Source organism: Amyelois transitella, chromosome 14, assembly GCF_032362555.1.
Source record: "Amyelois transitella isolate CPQ chromosome 14, ilAmyTran1.1, whole genome shotgun sequence".
NCBI lineage: Eukaryota > Metazoa > Arthropoda > Insecta > Lepidoptera > Pyralidae > Amyelois > Amyelois transitella.
The window spans coordinates 26,325-43,804 of NC_083517.1; the positions used below are offsets into that span (position 1 = coordinate 26,325).

Sequence of the window (17,480 nt, forward strand, 5' to 3'; positions counted from 1 at the left end):
ATGGTCGGAATTACTATGAAAAAAAATACTTACTACAGAACGCGAGCTCAACAGCAGTAGCTCAATAGAGGGATCTCCTTAATTATTATAGGCCTAGCCGTATTTGGATCCAATAGATATTTATAATTGTCATTGTCAGTTACTCAAAATGGAGAAATAAACCATCCACGCGAAGATCGACATCCGCGCGGACGGAATCGCGGGCGGAAGCTAGTGAATAAATATAAATGCAGTAATGCAAGAGCAATATATAAATATATATATTATTGTTCTTGTATTATTTGTGTGTTGAACATATATATATTTCTTTTTGTTTTGTTTTGTTTTCATTGTACGTATGTCCGTGATGCCTTCCCGGGCACCCCCGGAAGATCAGCGCTGGCCGTGTAGCATATTGTTTACAGCCAGCATTATGCTGAGGGGGTACCGTTTCGGGAGCAAAATACTACATGTGTATTTTTGTACATATTTTTGTTTCCTTTTTTGTCTTTTTGTAATGGTGTTATTTAAAAAAAATCTTTTTACTTTTTTTTACGAGTAAAATGCTATTGGTAGCAGTAGTATTTTCCAACTCTGGGCAAAGTAATTGGACATAATAAGATAAAGACTAGAAATCAGCTCGTTATCAGCCGGGCTCGTGCCGGGATGACGCGGTCGTGGTAGCCGCGCAATGCAAACCACGCTACTTATCTGAAGTATTTTTTTAATAAAAGTCCGTACATTGTTGTAAGTATTGTAATTGAAAGAAAATTATATTCAGAAATCCTAAAACCGGCAGTGTTACATAACTTTACCTATTTAATGTTTGTGAATACAATTGTTTTGAGGTTTTTATATTATTTCGTCTACCTATTTTCAGTCAGAAATTTTAATTTTTCGAGTAAGTTACACTCGTATTCAGAATCCCTTATTTTTGATGTTGGTTAATAAACAATTCATGAATACCTAGGTCATGTACATAGGTAGGTACATTTCGTTAAAAGTTCGGCAGTACACCTCACAATATGTTATGGATTCGTTTGTCCGGTAGACCCGCAGCTCTCCTAGTTCCAGAGATTCCCCTAAATAGTGGCAGAAATAAATAAAATTAAGAGATTGCAAAAATACGGTCTTTACTTTTCCACTGACAAACGAGAACACCAACAAAAACACTATTCAAAAAATTACATTAAAAATACAGAAATATTCCGAAACCCAACCTTTTTGGGCATCCCCATCACAATAAATGAAGCGGAAAATATTATTTAAAAAAAAAATATACCCTCTCACGCGACCGATCTTGATTAGATAAGATTAATCCCCACCAGATTTCCTTAACTACGCCTTATATGTGTGTAGGTATATATATATAATTACTGATCGATTTATTAAAATCAATCATTAAGAAAAATGAATTTAAGCAGTTTGTGTGCGATGCTAGTGGTGGTGGCGGGCGCCGCCGCCAGGCTCGGGCTCCAGCGACCGAACCCAGCGTTCGACCAGCAGCTCTACGCAGATGTTTTAGACCCAGAACTGTGCGATCGACAAATCAAATATTTGAGCTCGGATTTCTTGCTCAGTCTGGCATGTAAGTAATTTAGTAGTGAATTATTAACTTAATTTATATTAATAACTTATTGGAAAAAAATAAAAACTACCGTGTCGATATTGATGAAATTTGTCACAAGTTACGTTCTTTTCTTATTTACTTAATTAATTACGTATTGATATACCCAGGTGGTGGACACATTAATTTTAATGTACCGGTCCACCCTGAATATGTAAAATGATGATGAGCTTTACAAAGCACATTTGACGACTTTATCGTAGAATGAATGATTGAAAATGTTATTGAAATAGTTTTAGACGCTGGAATTAGACTACCTAGAGGACTGTTGAGTAACTCAGTTGATTTCGGGAATTACTTTCAATGCCTAGGGATCGAAGAAGTAAGAAATGATTTAGAAATCAGAGGAAAATATTGTATGATACAAGTACCAATAAACCAAATTTTGGAATTAATGGATTACAAATCTGAAGCATTGGATAAAGTAATGAATAAGGCTTTTGTAGCTCGCGGTGGAACTCTCCAGATGTGGGATGATATAAACGACCAATTTGTCAAAAGGTAAATAATTATATTTACTTAATCTAATAATTCTTTAGTCAATGTAACTCTGTTGAGAGCGGTGCGCCTCCGTGGGAATGTGTCTCAAACAGTACAATTGCATGCATAGGATTAAGTTTGCATCATTTTGAATTTTGTACAAAGGTAAGGTACTTAATTTTCTAAATAGCCTAAATCAAGCAAGTGGAATATTCTGGTCAGGTCATTAGAACCACGCAATGAGCTCCCGGCCAACAACGTGCGCCTGGCGGTGTGCGTCCCCGCGCCGTGCTCCGCGGAGCGCGCGCTCTCGGCGGCGCCGTTCAACCCGTCGGCGGCCGGCTCGCGGCTCGCGGTCGAGGAGCTGTACTGCCGGCTGCGCGGCGACAAGCCGTGGAGTGCTGCGGACTACGTCGCCGTGTGAGTGTGTGTTTACAATGAAGAGCTTTGTTTTGTGAACGCGGCCTATCAGTCTTTGAAGACTGCTGACACGTGATTATTATGAATGAAATGAATGAATAAATAAACACGACTTTTAGATAAAAATATACCTAACTAATGCAATACCTATACCTTATTATATTACACGCTCAGCTGTTTGGCGTAATGATAAATCTCAATTCTATCATTACGCCAAACAGCTGAGCGTGGCCTATTAGTTTTTTCTAGACAGGTCTGTCTACCCCGCAAGGGATATAGACGTGATTATACATATGTATGTATGTGACCTGTAGTCACACATATTATTTTGAATTTTTATTTCATATTTCAGAAATATTATACTTACTTCATTTAAATTAAACTCTGTTTTCTATCTATTTCAGAACATTACTTTCGTTCATTGGTTTACTCACAGTACTTAGTACATGTTACGATTTGAACCACATTTTGTTCAAAAGCGAGGTAAGTAACTATTCACACATTTGTTTGTTTGTTTGAATGTAATAGGCGCATTACAGTCTTGCAGATAATCACACTCGTTTTACTCAACATATTCCTGAACAATACCCCATCACCCTTACACATGCTTTCATCATAATTAACAACGATTTACATAGATTTACATGCCGATATCAATCGATAATAGATAGGCAGGCCGATTGTCCTGCCCTTTATCTGGTGCTGTGCAGCTACCGCACATCCCGCCGTTAAGACATTCGGTATTTCCAATATTTTATCTCAGTGATTTAATTGAATGATACCAATGTTTTCCGAATAATTAGCTTGATAATCTGGACATTATTACAAATTTCTGACATAACAGTCATCAACTCACCAGGAAAATGTTAGACTATTTATAGTTCACAATATATTTTCCAGGTTTGCAAAAGGGCTAGGAACCTGTCACTATTTGAATCTCAATTCTATCATTAAGCCAAACAGCTGAACGTGGCCATTCAGTCTTTTCAAGACTGTTGGCTTTGTCTACCGCGCAAGGGATATAGACGTGATCATATGTATGTATGTTTGCAGAAGCTCACACGTTGCTCATTTCAGATCCGAAGCAGGCTCACACACTGTACCGCTCGTTCTCTTTGTATACGAATGCGAAAAGGCTGACGACATTTGCACCGAATGAGAACAGCTTGCGATGTCTCGACGGGATCAGATCCCTGGCGATGCTCTGGGTGATAATAGGACACGCGTTCACGTCTGAAAATGAAGTTGTCAACCTGCTGGATATGGTGGAGGTAACTTGTCTTCGCACCTTTGGCTCTCCATCACAGCTTTCGGAGAAATATTTCGTGGATTATTCTTAGTGTATGCGGTTTTTCGCACACCACCACTTTTTATGAATAGAATAGAATAGATTTATTTTCAAAATTGGATATAAGGTATCACTTATTGACGTCACATTACTTAAATCTAAATCTTGGACGAATGCACATTGTCTACATTAAAAAACATGAATGAATGTAGAACTAATTATTTCAATACGAATATTTCGTCAACATCATAAAAATAGTGGTGTGAATGTTAAAAAGACTTATGAGTGAAAAAGGATATGGATGAAATGGTCCCCCATTACTTTTATAGCCAATCGCCTATTGTTTTGTACCTGCTCTCTAGTATAGGACCACTCCATCTTTACTCACAAAAAGGGACTCACGAATAGGCAATAAGGTTAGGATTCTTCTGTAATAGCGGTGGGCTTGCAACTTGTCATTATCAAAATGTTTCAATGTTTGCGAGTCTGCTGACTGTGCATGTGGGGTCCCGTTGTTTAATTGATATTTATTTCTGTGTTCACCAGTTAATTTTGGATTTATTTCAAATTTAAACGTTGTCAAAAACATTGTCAATACATACAAATAAATTGCCGAAGTTGTTTACGACAAGTAAGTATATGTCCATTTCAGTGGGTGATGTCAAGGAGGGGCCTGTGGGTGTCCGTGGCGCCGTACAGCGTCGACACCTTCTTCACGGTGGCCGGCCTGCCGCTGGTCTACACCACGGCCGGGAAGCTCACGCCGAGTCAGTCATTCTTGTTTTCACTAATTTATTCGAACCTCATCTTCCATGCGGTGATTGTACAGGTTGGGTCCTAGTGAATGCCCGGGGTAGCACTTTGACTAAAGAAGAGTGGGGAGTCAAGTTATTAAAACTAGTGCCGGCTGTGCATCCGTAACCTTGAAGTTCTGTTTTCCAAGGAAAAATGCAAAGAATAAAACAAACTTACACATAATTAATACAAATTTGGGTCATGGGAGGTTTAGAGATTATGGCAGGTTTCTCAGCAATTAAAAGAAAAACCAAAAGTTGGTAAACTTTCCTTTGATTTATTTTACATTCGACGGAGCCATACAAGACTAGCAGCTATCGCACACTATGTTTTTTGTTCGCTACCACCAGCATGGAAACTTAGATATACGTGCACATATTTCTATAACATCGTTGTTCCGGAACAAGGTCCGAATGATGTAAACAATTTGTTTCCAGAAAGTTTACTGAAGAACCTGCACCTGTTCTACCTGCACCGGTTGCTGCGGCTGTTCCCGCTGCTGGCGCTGGCGGCGCTGCTACAGGCGTCGCTGCTGCACCGGCTGCTGGACGGCTGCTGTGGGGCGCCGTGGCGCGGCAGGTGCACGTCTGCCGCGAGCACTGGTGGACCACGCTGCTGCACATTCAGAACTACGCCACGCCGTCTACTATGGTGAGGGACAATGTCTCAACTGTTTCAACAAGAGGATATCAATAAAACGCGCTAACATTTACCGACTAAAGTAGACTCAATCAACTACACTAGTGCCATCTATTCTATTGCCTCACCATTTTCTTTTTATTTACGTAGGTCTGTAACGGCGACGTTTTAAGTAAAATAATGTGTACAGTAATTTGAAAGTGGTACTGCTGGCCACAAAGAAAAAAAAAAGAACAAAAATAGAAGATTGGATAAAATATTTAAAAAGTCAGAAGCGCGTATATATGTATAATGAAGTTCACTTTTTATAATGTTATGGATTAATACCTAATATGTAAACCAAATACTAAAAATATAAGTTCAGCCAGTTATTTCAGAAAGTGCAGTTTTAATTTCTTTCAAAACAAGTTCCAACAAAGATCATCAAATAGTTCTATATTAAACAATGGTCCTCAATCGAGCCACATAATTTTCCAGCTCTTTGGTGTTTCAAGTTTCGTTTAAAATAATTTTACAATATAATTGTCACGTACATAACATGAGATAAATGCAGAGTGCAGCATCTTTTGTTTCCATTTACTTACAAATTCGTAAGTGCATATTCTACTCTGAAGTAACAAGAAACCTGGATTGCTTCCCTTTTAGCACTACAACAATTATTTCTATAATACAATATGGCAAAGGGAGATTATTGACAACCTTGAGAGAGGTAAAAGAAATAGTTCTTCGTGAAGAATAGGTACGCGTACATCGGGTGCCTACAATCTGTTCAGTGCAAAAATTAAGAAGAAGATTTGTGTAATAATAATGAGAGCAGTGAAAATCGTGAGTACATTTGTAACACTTAGTTAAAAATAACATTGACGTTCAACAAAAATCCAAATTTTTAAACCCACCGAAATTTAATGTATATAGTGTAATTATTAGATGGATAAATAATTTAGTACAGGTAATATTAAGTGTTATATTATATAAGTTACATTTATATCGCTTCGTGACTGTTTATCTTTTTGTAAATATCATGGAAGGATTACTTAATTTACAGGCAAAACTGAAATCAAAAATAACAAAGTCGTTTATTAATTTTAAAAAATATCCACAAGAAAATCTAACCCCAGAGTATGTAGAGGTTGTGTTAAATAATTTAGAGCAGGATTGGAATTTGTATAAAGAAAATGACAACAAATTGTACAGTACTTCAAATCCAGAACAACTAGAATGTACAGACTATGTAAGTAATTGTATATATGATGAGGTCGCGGATATTTATACAACTTGCAAAACACAAATGAAAATAACATTAAGAGCATTATGTATGGTTCATTCTTCGGCAGAGTCTCCCTGTAATTTAAATAAATCAGCTTCTTCTGTTAAGTTACCGAAACTTACCATACCTGTTTTCTCAGGCAATTATACAGAATGGACTACATTTAGAAATCTATTCATGTCACTTATTCATCACAACATATCACTTGATAATTTACAGAAACTGTATTATCTTAAAGGTCACCTCACAGGGGAAGCTGAACAATTGATAAGGCATGTTCCCATCACAAGTTCAAATTATATGTTATGCTGGGATAAATTAGAACGCAGGTACAATAACAAAAAACAGTTGGCTACCAGTATTCTAAAAAGATTATTCGGGCAAAATAATATATTAAAAGAATCAGGTACAGCATTAAAACAGCTTTTAGATACCACTTGTGATTGTCTGAGTGCTCTAAAAAATGTAGAAATTGATGTGAGTACTTGGGACATTCTCATTGTTCACATTCTTGCTGAGAAACTGGACCCGGAGAGTCGCAAGCAGTGGGAGCTGAGTGCATTTAGTTACGATGCAAATGAATTACCGACCTTCGAAAAGTTTCAGTATTTTATTGAAAATCGGTTTAGAGCTTTGGAATGCGTGGAAGCCAGTATTGAAAGTCGTAAGCCTAATAGATCACATAATTTATATAGTTCAAAGTCAATGTTTACTAAAGTTCAGCTCAGATTGCTGTGCGAGTATTGTTCCCAAACACATAAACTATGTTTTTGTAAAAAGTTTTCCAAACTTAAGTTAGAGCACAAGATAGAATTTGTAAATAAGAACAATATTTGTTATAATTGCTTAGGTGGTAATCACACATTAGTTAATTGTAAGAAATCTAGTACGTGTCAAATATGTAAAAAACGCCATCATTCACTTTTGCATACCGATCAATCGGAAATGTATAGTTCAAGGACCACCATAAAGTCTCAAGTAAATGTAGCAAGTCAATTACAAAATGAGTCAGTGGGTGCCTGTAAAAAAATAAATTCAAAACAAGTAATATTGCCCACTGCTATAGTCCACACCAGATCCGAAACTGGTGAACCCCGAGTGCTGCGTGCCCTTGTAGACCAGGCTTCTGAGTCATGTTTTATAACAGAAGCTGCCGTACAACAACTGTGTCTTAAAAAGATACCTCTAAATGGATCTGTTTCTGGTTTAGGAAATGATAAAACTATTAATATTAATCATATAGTTAAGTTACCTATTCATTCAAATGTTTGTCGTTTTAATATTGAAATCGATGCACACATTGTTAAAAGTATAACTTCCAACTTACCAGATAAAGAAATTGATAAAAAATATTTTTATTGGTTTGATCAACATCTTGCTGATCCAGATTTCAATAGGTCTAGTCAAGTGGACATGATTTTAGGGGCAAACATTTACAGTTATATAATAAAAGAAGGTTTATTAAAAAATTGTGAAGGTGATCTGATTGCTCAGGAAACAGTTTTTGGTTGGCTAATTTCTGGTGTTGTAAATAATGTGTAAAAAAAGTTAGCAAAAAATTGAGAGGTTGGGCATGTAGGTATGTTCAAAGAGTAAAAAGTCCATTAGAATTATAAAGATTATCTACGTATTAGATTTAAGACAACAAAAGACCAAAATGAGTGAATAGATTAAAGTATCTTGTTATGTTACACTGCAAAATTGTAAATACAGTTAAGGTTCATCAATTTAATAATTAAGTTTGTTTATTTATGAAGGACATCTTGCCAATAGATGTCCTTGGGAGGCGGCATGTACAGTAATTTGAAAGTGGTACTGCTGGCCACAAAGAAAAAAAAAAGAACAAAAATAGAAGATTGGATAAAATATTTAAAAAGTCAGAAGCGCGTATATATGTATAATGAAGTTCACTTTTTATAATGTTATGGATTAATACCTAATATGTAAACCAAATACTAAAAATATAAGTTCAGCCAGTTATTTCAGAAAGTGCAGTTTTAATTTCTTTCAAAACAAGTTCCAACAAAGATCATCAAATAGTTCTATATTAAACAAATGACTCATAAAAAAAATTATCATCTTCCCAAAATTTTTGTAAGAAATGGCGCCGTTACATGCCTCGACTAGAACTAATTTCTTAAAAAGTAATCAGGGGTTAAGCCATAAAAGAGTAAGAGGCAGACGTATTCTCGCAACCATTAAAACGTTGTTTCAAAAGTGAACATCGTTTACTATTTATAAATACTATCTATAGGTATTAAACGCGCACGTAACGTACCTTTATTTTACCGCGGACGTTACGAATCATGTTACAATGACCCGTGGTCACCGAGCGAGTCGCTTAACTTGATTTACGCCGACTCTGGAAAAGAAACATCATGAAATCGTTTTTAAGCAGTTGACGATGACGTTTTGTTCCCAATGGCAGTGCCTGCCGCACTCGTGGTACGTCGCCGTGGACGTGCAGCTGCACCTCGCGTCCCCGCTGCTGCTCGCGTGGCTGCGCGGGCGCCGCGCGGCCTGGGGCGCGCTGGCAGCCGGCGTGGGAGCGCTCTACTCCACCACCACCTTTTATAACGCTTATAAAGACTTTGTACCTCATAATTTTGTTACCAGGTGAGAGCTTTATCATTTTATATGCAAAGTATTTTTTTTATCCTACCTACACTGTCCCAGGAACATATATGTATGTCAAACAGATTGTTTTCGTTTCTAGTAGAAGGTAGTTAATTAAATGCAATTGTTTTGTATGAATTGTGTTTCTCCTGATTTTTTATTAAAGGTAGACCTTGTGCGTTACAAACGCCAGGCCAGAATCATAATTAAATTTTCTCTGAAAGTAGAGTTAATTTGCGATTGTTATCTTCTAGCCGGCCGATGGAGGACTACCTGCCGAACTACTACTTCAACACGTTCACGCGAGCCCCGCCCTTCCTCGTCGGCATGGCGTTCGGGTACTTGCTACACATCTGGAAAGGACGGAAACCAAATATACACATTGTACATAGTTCATTCTGTTGTTTCCTGTTTTGACGAAAAGACTATTCTTCTCCATATGATTACGCAAATATCATCACCTTCGCGTATCCGGTTTTAACACGGAGCGACTGTACCCAGCTTGGACACTAACCAGTTATCACGATATACCAATTCCCTTTTTGTATACGAGTATCTGTCAGCATTAGAAACAACGTAAATCAGAAAAGAGGCAGCAGCAGGCGGCAGCTGTGGAATTCTAACCACAGAATCTTGGAACGTGCACACTTTTTAAAAACTGCCGATGTTCACGTCTGTATATTTACTTGTGATTTGAACATTCAAAGGCAATAGTGATAATGGCGTGGGCATGCGCGCTGACGCTGCTCCTGCTGGTGTGGGTGGCGGTGTACGAGGTGATGCAGCCGGCGTGGGGCGGCGGCGCGCTGGACGTGCTCATCAACTCGTACGCGCGCTCCGCCTGGGCCGTCGCCATCGGCTGGATCATCTTCGCTTGTGTCCATGGATATGGAGGTAACTTTTTTTTTTAACGTGTTGAAAGACCTTCGTCTACCCGGCCAGCTACGGGTCGCCGTACGGGTTATGTGGGGCTTGAACCCACTAAAACCCCACGATGCCATCGCCTACCGCTTCGTAGCCAGGAGTGTGAGCTGCCCTGCTCGCTCATATTCCCGACGCGGCGGCCGCTTCCACGGCGGCCTCGGCTCGACCGCTCTCCACGGAGCGGCCAGCGGGGTGACCCGTCGGCCTTCAATTCTACCCGCTAGGGGAGGGCGCGCCTGGCACAAGCGCGCCTTCAACCCAGGGCCGTTTCGCCAGGCAGCGGAATCCCGTTTCCGCCGCCCGACCGGCCCTTATTGTGGGGGCAGCAGGTGCAGGGCGCATGCCCGCCTCCTGCGCCCAGTGCGCCGGCGGCGTATGGGGAGGTCGGACGTGTCCTCTCTCACCCTTTCCGCCGCCTCTTTGCGGAGCATGACGCTCTCCGCAAAGGTCTGCACTGCTGTCCACGACCTCTCGCTGTCGACCATCTGTCTCACGACGACCGGTAGAGAGAGGTCGTCCCCCACGACCGCGCGAAGCTCCGCGCGGTCTTGGTCCCAGGCTGGGCAAACCTCCAAGGTGTGCTGGGCGTCCTCGTCAGCACATCCGTCACAATGGTGGCAGATAGCAGACGGCTCCCGACCGATCTGACACAGATACCCTCCGAAACAACCATTTCCGGAGAGCATCTGGGTCAGACGGTAAGTCAGGCTACCGTGCTGTCTCGCCAACCACTGTCCCAACACCGGATGGACCACCTCGACGGGTCTACGCCCAGCAGTCGGCTGCTCCAGCCTTTGGGACCACTCTTCTATGGAGCGCTGACACAGCTCATTGCGGCGTCCTGCGATCTCCCTCGGTGCCAACCGGTGACCCTGTGAGATCGTGCGATATCCCCTTGCGGCTCTCGTCGCCATCAGCCTCTGTGGCCTCCGCAGAAAGGCGAGGTTTTGGCGAGAGAGCGCATCCGCCCATACGGGGGCCCCGTAAAGGGCCATCGATCGCACGACCCCCATGTACAAGCGCCTGCAGGACGCTTCTGGACCGCCTAGATTTGGCATGAGCCAAGTCAGCGCTCCGGCCGCCGTCGTCACGCGCGGCGCTAATTCTGCGAAGTGGGCGCCGAAGTTCCATCTGCCATCAAGAACGATGCCCAGGTAGCGCATCGATTGCTTGATGGTAATTGAGACACCGCCAACTGGCGTCTGCAGGCGGCTTCCTCCGAGGGCCATGGAAGCACAGCTTTCAAAGATTACGAAAAAACAGTGTCTGTATTAAGAATAAAATCCAATTACCTTTTAGCTTGGAAACGTTTACATTAACTCCCGTAACTTCGAGTTCGTGCAAGAATATCGTTAGGTAAATGCTTTAAAAGGTTCATAAAATCAAAGACGACAGCACTTATCGATACCAACCTGAACGCTGCAACAGGCCCGGTGAACTGGTTGCTGGACGTGTGGCTGCTGCCGGCGCGGCTCTCGTACGCCATCTTCCTGCTGCACTACCCGCTGCAGTTCCTCGTCAACTCCACGGAGCTGGCGCCTGTGCACTTCCACGTTTTTCAGTATGTAAGTACATGAGATCATAACGATAGCACGATCATTCAAAAGCTTAATAAAGAAATTAAAGCTTAATTATGCGGCTCGTCTGAAATATGCTGCCTGCACGGGTGCAAAGCTGATACCAAAATATATTACAGAATGTCTCTGTATACTCGTTCACAGCATTTATTTCTTACATTATTACTTATCGCTTCCTTAATAAGCCATTATTCCTTGTAAAAAGTTAAGGATAGAATTTGATTATTGTGGGTTAATCCTAAGAGATAAACATATACCATCGCGGAGTTTTTTGTAGACCTTTTTGAGGTATATAATATTTAGTACATTATTTTGATCTATCTCGTTGAGTTCAGTCAGCGTTTGCAATGTAAGCGCAAAATAAAGTGTTTATTTATGACTTCATATTAGAAATCTTAAAATTATCAGTGGTTCTCTAATATATTAAGCATGTTAGCATGTCAACGACCTGCCTTGCATGATTGAGAAACAGACTGGCATCGTGTTGTTTGCAGATGATACGTCACTAATTTTTAAAATGAACCGCCGTAGCGAAATCTGTGATGATGTGAATAGCACTTTAGCCGCCATCTCTAACTGGTTTACAATCAACAACTTACTGTTAAATGCAAATAAGACCCACTGCATTAAGTTTACACTTCCCAATGTGCGGCAGGCAAATGTGGATATTAGTATAAATAGTAAAAGATTAGATTTTGTTGATAGTACTACTTTCTTAGGAATAACATTAGATTCAAATTTGAAATGGCATGCTCACATTTTAAAACTTTCTAAAAGGCTTAGTTCTGCAGCATACGCTATTCGTCGTATTAGGCATTTGACGGATGTGGCAACTGCTAAGCTAGTATATTTTAGTTATTTTCATAGTTTAATGTCATATGGTCTACTGCTTTGGGGATCAGCAGCAGACATACAAACTATTTTCATTTTACAAAAAAGGGCAATTCGATATATCTACGGTCTTAAACAAAGAGATTCCCTTAGAGATTTTTTCAAAAACCTAAATATTTTAACTTTGCCCTCCCAATAAGTACATATTCGATAACATCATGCATGTTAGGAAAAACTTAGACTCTTTCAAAAAAGTAGGTGAATGTACTAGTAGATCACTGCGGAACAATTATAAGTTGTCGATCCCAGCACATCGGCTGGCTAAGGTAGGGAAATCATTTCTTATTAATTGTATAAGATTTTATAATAAATTACCAAAAAGTGTTCTTGAAATGAATGATAGAAAATTCAAACAGTATATTAAAGTTGAGCTTTGTAGGAAAGCCTATTACAGCACGGATGATTATATTAATGATAAACATGTGTGGCCCGAGCTGGACATAATGGCCTCTTAAATGCTTGTGTATTTTTGACATGATCTGGACATAATTTGTACAGTATGTACATATTTTATTTTATATTTATTTTATTTGACGAAATATTCGTATTGACATAATCAGTTCTACATTCATACATGTTTTTTAATGTAGACAATGTGCATTCGTCCACGATTTAGATTTAAGAGATCTATATTTGTAAATTGACGTCCTATGAAAATGCTGCAGTGTAGTTTGTTCCGCCGCTTCTTCTACACATGCGCTTTGGAAGCGGTAGTAGTTATAATTAGATTTAAGTTATGTGACGTCAATAAGTGATACCTTGTATCCAATTTTGAAAATAAATCTATTCTATTCTATTCTATTCTGTTATTATACTTATTAACCGCATCCAGATCCGTTGTGTAAAGATACTTATAAGCATACATACAGACATACATACAGACGCGGGAAGTGGGAAGAGACTTTGCTTTATACTCGTACTAAGTATGTAGTGATTTGCACGCAACGTAGAAATCGGAATAGACTATTATTCAGATTTCCACGTGTGCCTTTAGACACCTCACACTACGCTTGTGACGCGGAGTTCAATATTTCAGACTTTCAAATTTTTGGCGCATACTGCGGTGGCGTTCATCGCGGCCTTCTTCGCCTGCTTGTTAGTCGATGCCCCGTTTTCTGTGCTGATCAAACTCATCATGGGTGAAGGTATTTATTCTTTTACTTTTATAAACCTGATAAAATCTCTTTTGTATTATACTAGTACAAGATTTATAATTCTACAGAAAAGAAATACTCGCATCACTCAATATGTAATTTACATCAACATAATATACTTATTCAAATTACGTGCCTCTTAACCTCATGTTTTAACTATTTTAATATTAATATTTTATTATTATAGGTGTAAAAAAACAAGCCACAACAGTCACAGAAGCCGACGCCACAGCAACAACAGACAAAGTGATGGCCCAAGAAATCTCTAAAAATTATTAGGATTATGTGCAATAAGTATACCTAAGGATTTCGGTTGTATAAATGATTGATTTTTCAAAAGAAACCGTCGTCGTTTGTTATAAGATAAATTTTTAAGTGTAATAAAACTGCTCATGATACATATTTGTTTTTGTCCTTTTTTTCGCAAACCAAGTTCTGGCTATAATATTCTCAGGGCCAAACCAATCGTCAAATGTTTTGGGTATCGCCGCTCGGGGCACGCCGCGCGCTGCTGGCGACCGCCGAGGCAGGGTCTGTGTTGCCGACACTTGCCCGTATGTTATTATTTTTTGGCCAGAAGAGTTGGCCATGTACTACTAATAAACAATTTCCATTAAGCGTAATAGGCTACTTTAGGATATAATGGAGAATCACAAAATATGGCACAATAACTACCTATGCTTAAATATTAGGATACCCGGAAACTACATAATTAAGCAATTCGTGATACTTTCAAAAATGTACCTATAGTTAAACTGAAATGTGATATGCATCATTACGCGTGCACATGATTGTGTAAATATATTTGTCGAGCTGAGCGTCACCAACCATCACTAAGATGGAAAATAAAAACGCGATAATATATATTTTACATTTGTTATGTACGTCAAGAATAATATACTGTTGCGACCCGTCAGGCGTAAGTTTTTGTTCAAAACCTTTATTATTGTTCGTCTCTTTACCCATTTTTACATTATTTTGACACTATTAAGTATATTTTGATAATATTTATGTAACTATAACATTCTTTATGTTTATTACAATAAAAAAATGCATTCTTCATTCTTCGTTGTCTATAATATAAAACCTTAAATTTTGGGTAATGATAATGACGTAGAGGCGAGGATGTTGATAACGTAGGGACGCACACCGTCACCGTCCACTGCGCCCACCAGTTTATCAGGGGCCAAATTCTCTTATTAAATTTTAAGGAGCCGGGTTGAGCAGATTCCTTTTCGACTAGATTGTCATTGTGAAAATTTGGCATTCTAATAAACAAAAAATCCAAATTGTAACCGTATCGGTGTCATCGCAACATGAATCGTATTGGAATCGCATTTCCGGTAAGGTGTGATTATATTGGTGTTGCCTTTAAAAACTGCCATGGGCCAATTAAAAAAAACTGTAAATTTTTCTATTACATAAACTTTTTAATTAGTTTAATTGTATAGGTATATATTATTTTGTCAGTATAGATGCACCAGCATAATAAAACATGGCCTAATCTTGGCAAAATCGTAAAATTGACAACGAACTGTTATTGAAAGAAAAAGTCAAAATATGAGAGTAGAATACCGATTTAGCCCCCCCGAAGCAAGAAGGGTCAGCGGAATACCGTTTGGACCACTCGTCGCAATATCTAAATTCAATCGTAAACCAACGGGCCGATAATTATAAGTAGAATGCCAAATTAGTTTAAAAAATATATAACGATTCAATTGGAATCTGTGTTAATTAGCAGAATTGAGCCCCAAGTTGTCTGACGACTGTGTCTGAGCTATCTAACCTAAGTAAGTCAAATTTTGAAAACATCAATACTCCTTTATTCTATCGCGTGAGTTATAAGTACAGGAAGAAAATAAATATTACATCAGTCTCATTTTGGGACATTTTTACTTTGCTACATTTTTATGAGTTGAGTTTATCTTACTTTTCGATCATAAACCAACAGACTGGTAAAATGACACGCAACCTCTACTTAGGTAGTTTACGTAGCAATCCCGTCTGAGAGAGCAGGACAGCTCTGCCAACAGAGCACTAAGCGTGATTTTCCTAAATTACCACGGAAATAGAAAAAAAATATTACACTATGAATAAAAAGCTAATTATAATACCTATATTTTTTTCAGAAAGCACTATATATGGTGACCGAGCATCCAAAAGTATATGAATTTAATCGGAAATATGTGACATATGCTAACTTAACGACTACGAGATACGGCCGCCGGGACCCCGTGTACTACGTGGGCTTGCACTTCCACAGTCTTTATAGCTTCGGGAACAACTGGACGGTAAGCGGGCTGCACAAATAACATTTACATCCTTCGAATACTCTTAAGTACGAATCTAAAGGCGCGTCTCCTACTCTATATATGTGTAGTAATAACGTTAGGGTGAAATGTGTGGTCTCATATTAGTATTGAACACGTGTAAAAAGAGTACGACATTTTAAGAACTTGTGACGTTTTTGTTAAACGTCGCTCATCGAATAATAACCATATTAATTTGCACTAATTTAACATATTTAAAAAAAGCGGGGGTTTAACTAAACACGATATCCAGCAAGTACCTATCCGCCTGAAGATAGCGAGCTACTTAACTTGGTGAGCGCCAGAGTAGACCAAAGGACAAAGTTCGAAGCGCACGCCCGCGCTTATGTAGAGTCCCTGGGCGGTGAAGAGAGGTGCAGAGGTCCACGGTGGCACGACGTCACAAACTTTAATCCTGCCAATATTATAAATGCGAAAGTTTGTGAGTAAGTCAGGATTTCAGTATGGATGATTGTTACTCTTTTACGCAAAAACTATTAAACCGATTGCGATGAAATTTGGTATATAAGGTAGCTGAAAACCCAGAATAACATATAGGCTACTTTTTAGCGGTATTGATAGGGTTTCCATGCGGACGAAGTCGCGGGCGGCCTCTCGTGAATAATAAAGGAATGACAGGAATGTCTATAAAAGTTTACAGTTTCGCCAGAGCGCGAGACCCTTAAGATTAGTGCGCGATCGTTCCAGGTGGACTTCTACTTTTACCAGTTCCTGTCGAACGAGTACAAGCGCAGTTTCGTCGAGATGCACTTTGGTTGGTGCGATTTAATTAAAAAGGATAAGTTTTTTGGACAAGCTATGAACCAGGGAAGGTTCTTGGAACAGCCAAAATGTCCGTTTGCTCCAGTAAGACATTAACTTTTTAATTTTTTTGTTTGTTTTCGGCATTACTTGCTTTGTTTTTAAAATAAAATGTAATAAATTATCTTTCTCCCAAAACTTAAAATGTTACGGATTATTATAACAGCCTAGTTAGTCTAGTAAGGTTGTGGATGTTGTATATCTAATCATGTATACTTACAGGGCTACTACCATCTATACAACATGACGGTTCCTGTGACCAGCATCCCCTGGAACTTCCCTTTCACCAAAGGACGCATATACGCAAACGTTACCGCCACCGGCACTGGCGAGATTTTGGCCCGCGGATACATCAATATGGAGCTGAAACCTTGCAAGCATATCCGGATGGGAAGACATGTACCTAACGACTAAAAATTATTAAAGACATTCACGGCTGCTTGTATGTTTGCTTTAATTTTTTTTATGTTATTTTGGAATTGAGCATGATTACTAGCTTCCTTCCTAAGCAGAACTTTTTAGACTTAGACTAACGCCGCTAAGTTACTTTTGTTTACACAATTTAATTTATTTTCAATATCACCTTGTATGTACCGCTTAGGTTAAATTTAAAAATTACTGACCAGGTTCGCTTACTGTAAAAATTGTCAACAATAATGTTTTATAGAACAAAGTTTCGAATTTTGAGGTGG

At 39.1% G+C, this 17,480-nt stretch overlaps 2 protein-coding genes across 2 annotated transcripts; both read left to right on the forward strand.

Moving 5' to 3' along the window:
- The first annotated feature begins 1,385 nt into the window (after positions 1 to 1,385).
- LOC106129110 (O-acyltransferase like protein-like) lies at positions 1,386 to 14,042 on the forward strand. Its single transcript, XM_060947836.1, is given in 14 exon segments — positions 1,386 to 1,567; positions 1,840 to 2,107; positions 2,309 to 2,506; positions 2,911 to 2,989; positions 3,584 to 3,777; positions 4,447 to 4,561; positions 5,027 to 5,143; positions 5,146 to 5,240; positions 8,924 to 9,111; positions 9,366 to 9,495; positions 9,819 to 10,005; positions 11,464 to 11,600; positions 13,540 to 13,648; positions 13,845 to 14,042. Coding segments are annotated over 11 exon segments (1,401 nt in total). The 5' UTR covers positions 1,386 to 1,567; positions 1,840 to 2,107; positions 2,309 to 2,506; positions 2,911 to 2,952; the 3' UTR covers positions 13,937 to 14,042.
- Positions 14,043 to 14,496: 454 nt separating this feature from the next.
- Positions 14,497 to 17,202, forward strand: LOC106129111 (uncharacterized). Its single transcript, XM_060947720.1, has 4 exons — positions 14,497 to 14,576; positions 15,787 to 15,948; positions 16,675 to 16,833; positions 17,011 to 17,202. Exons 2-4 carry the CDS (start codon positions 15,799 to 15,801, stop codon positions 17,200 to 17,202), a joined length of 501 nt encoding a protein of 166 aa, XP_060803703.1. The 5' UTR covers positions 14,497 to 14,576; positions 15,787 to 15,798.
- The last annotated feature ends 278 nt before the right edge of the window (positions 17,203 to 17,480 follow it).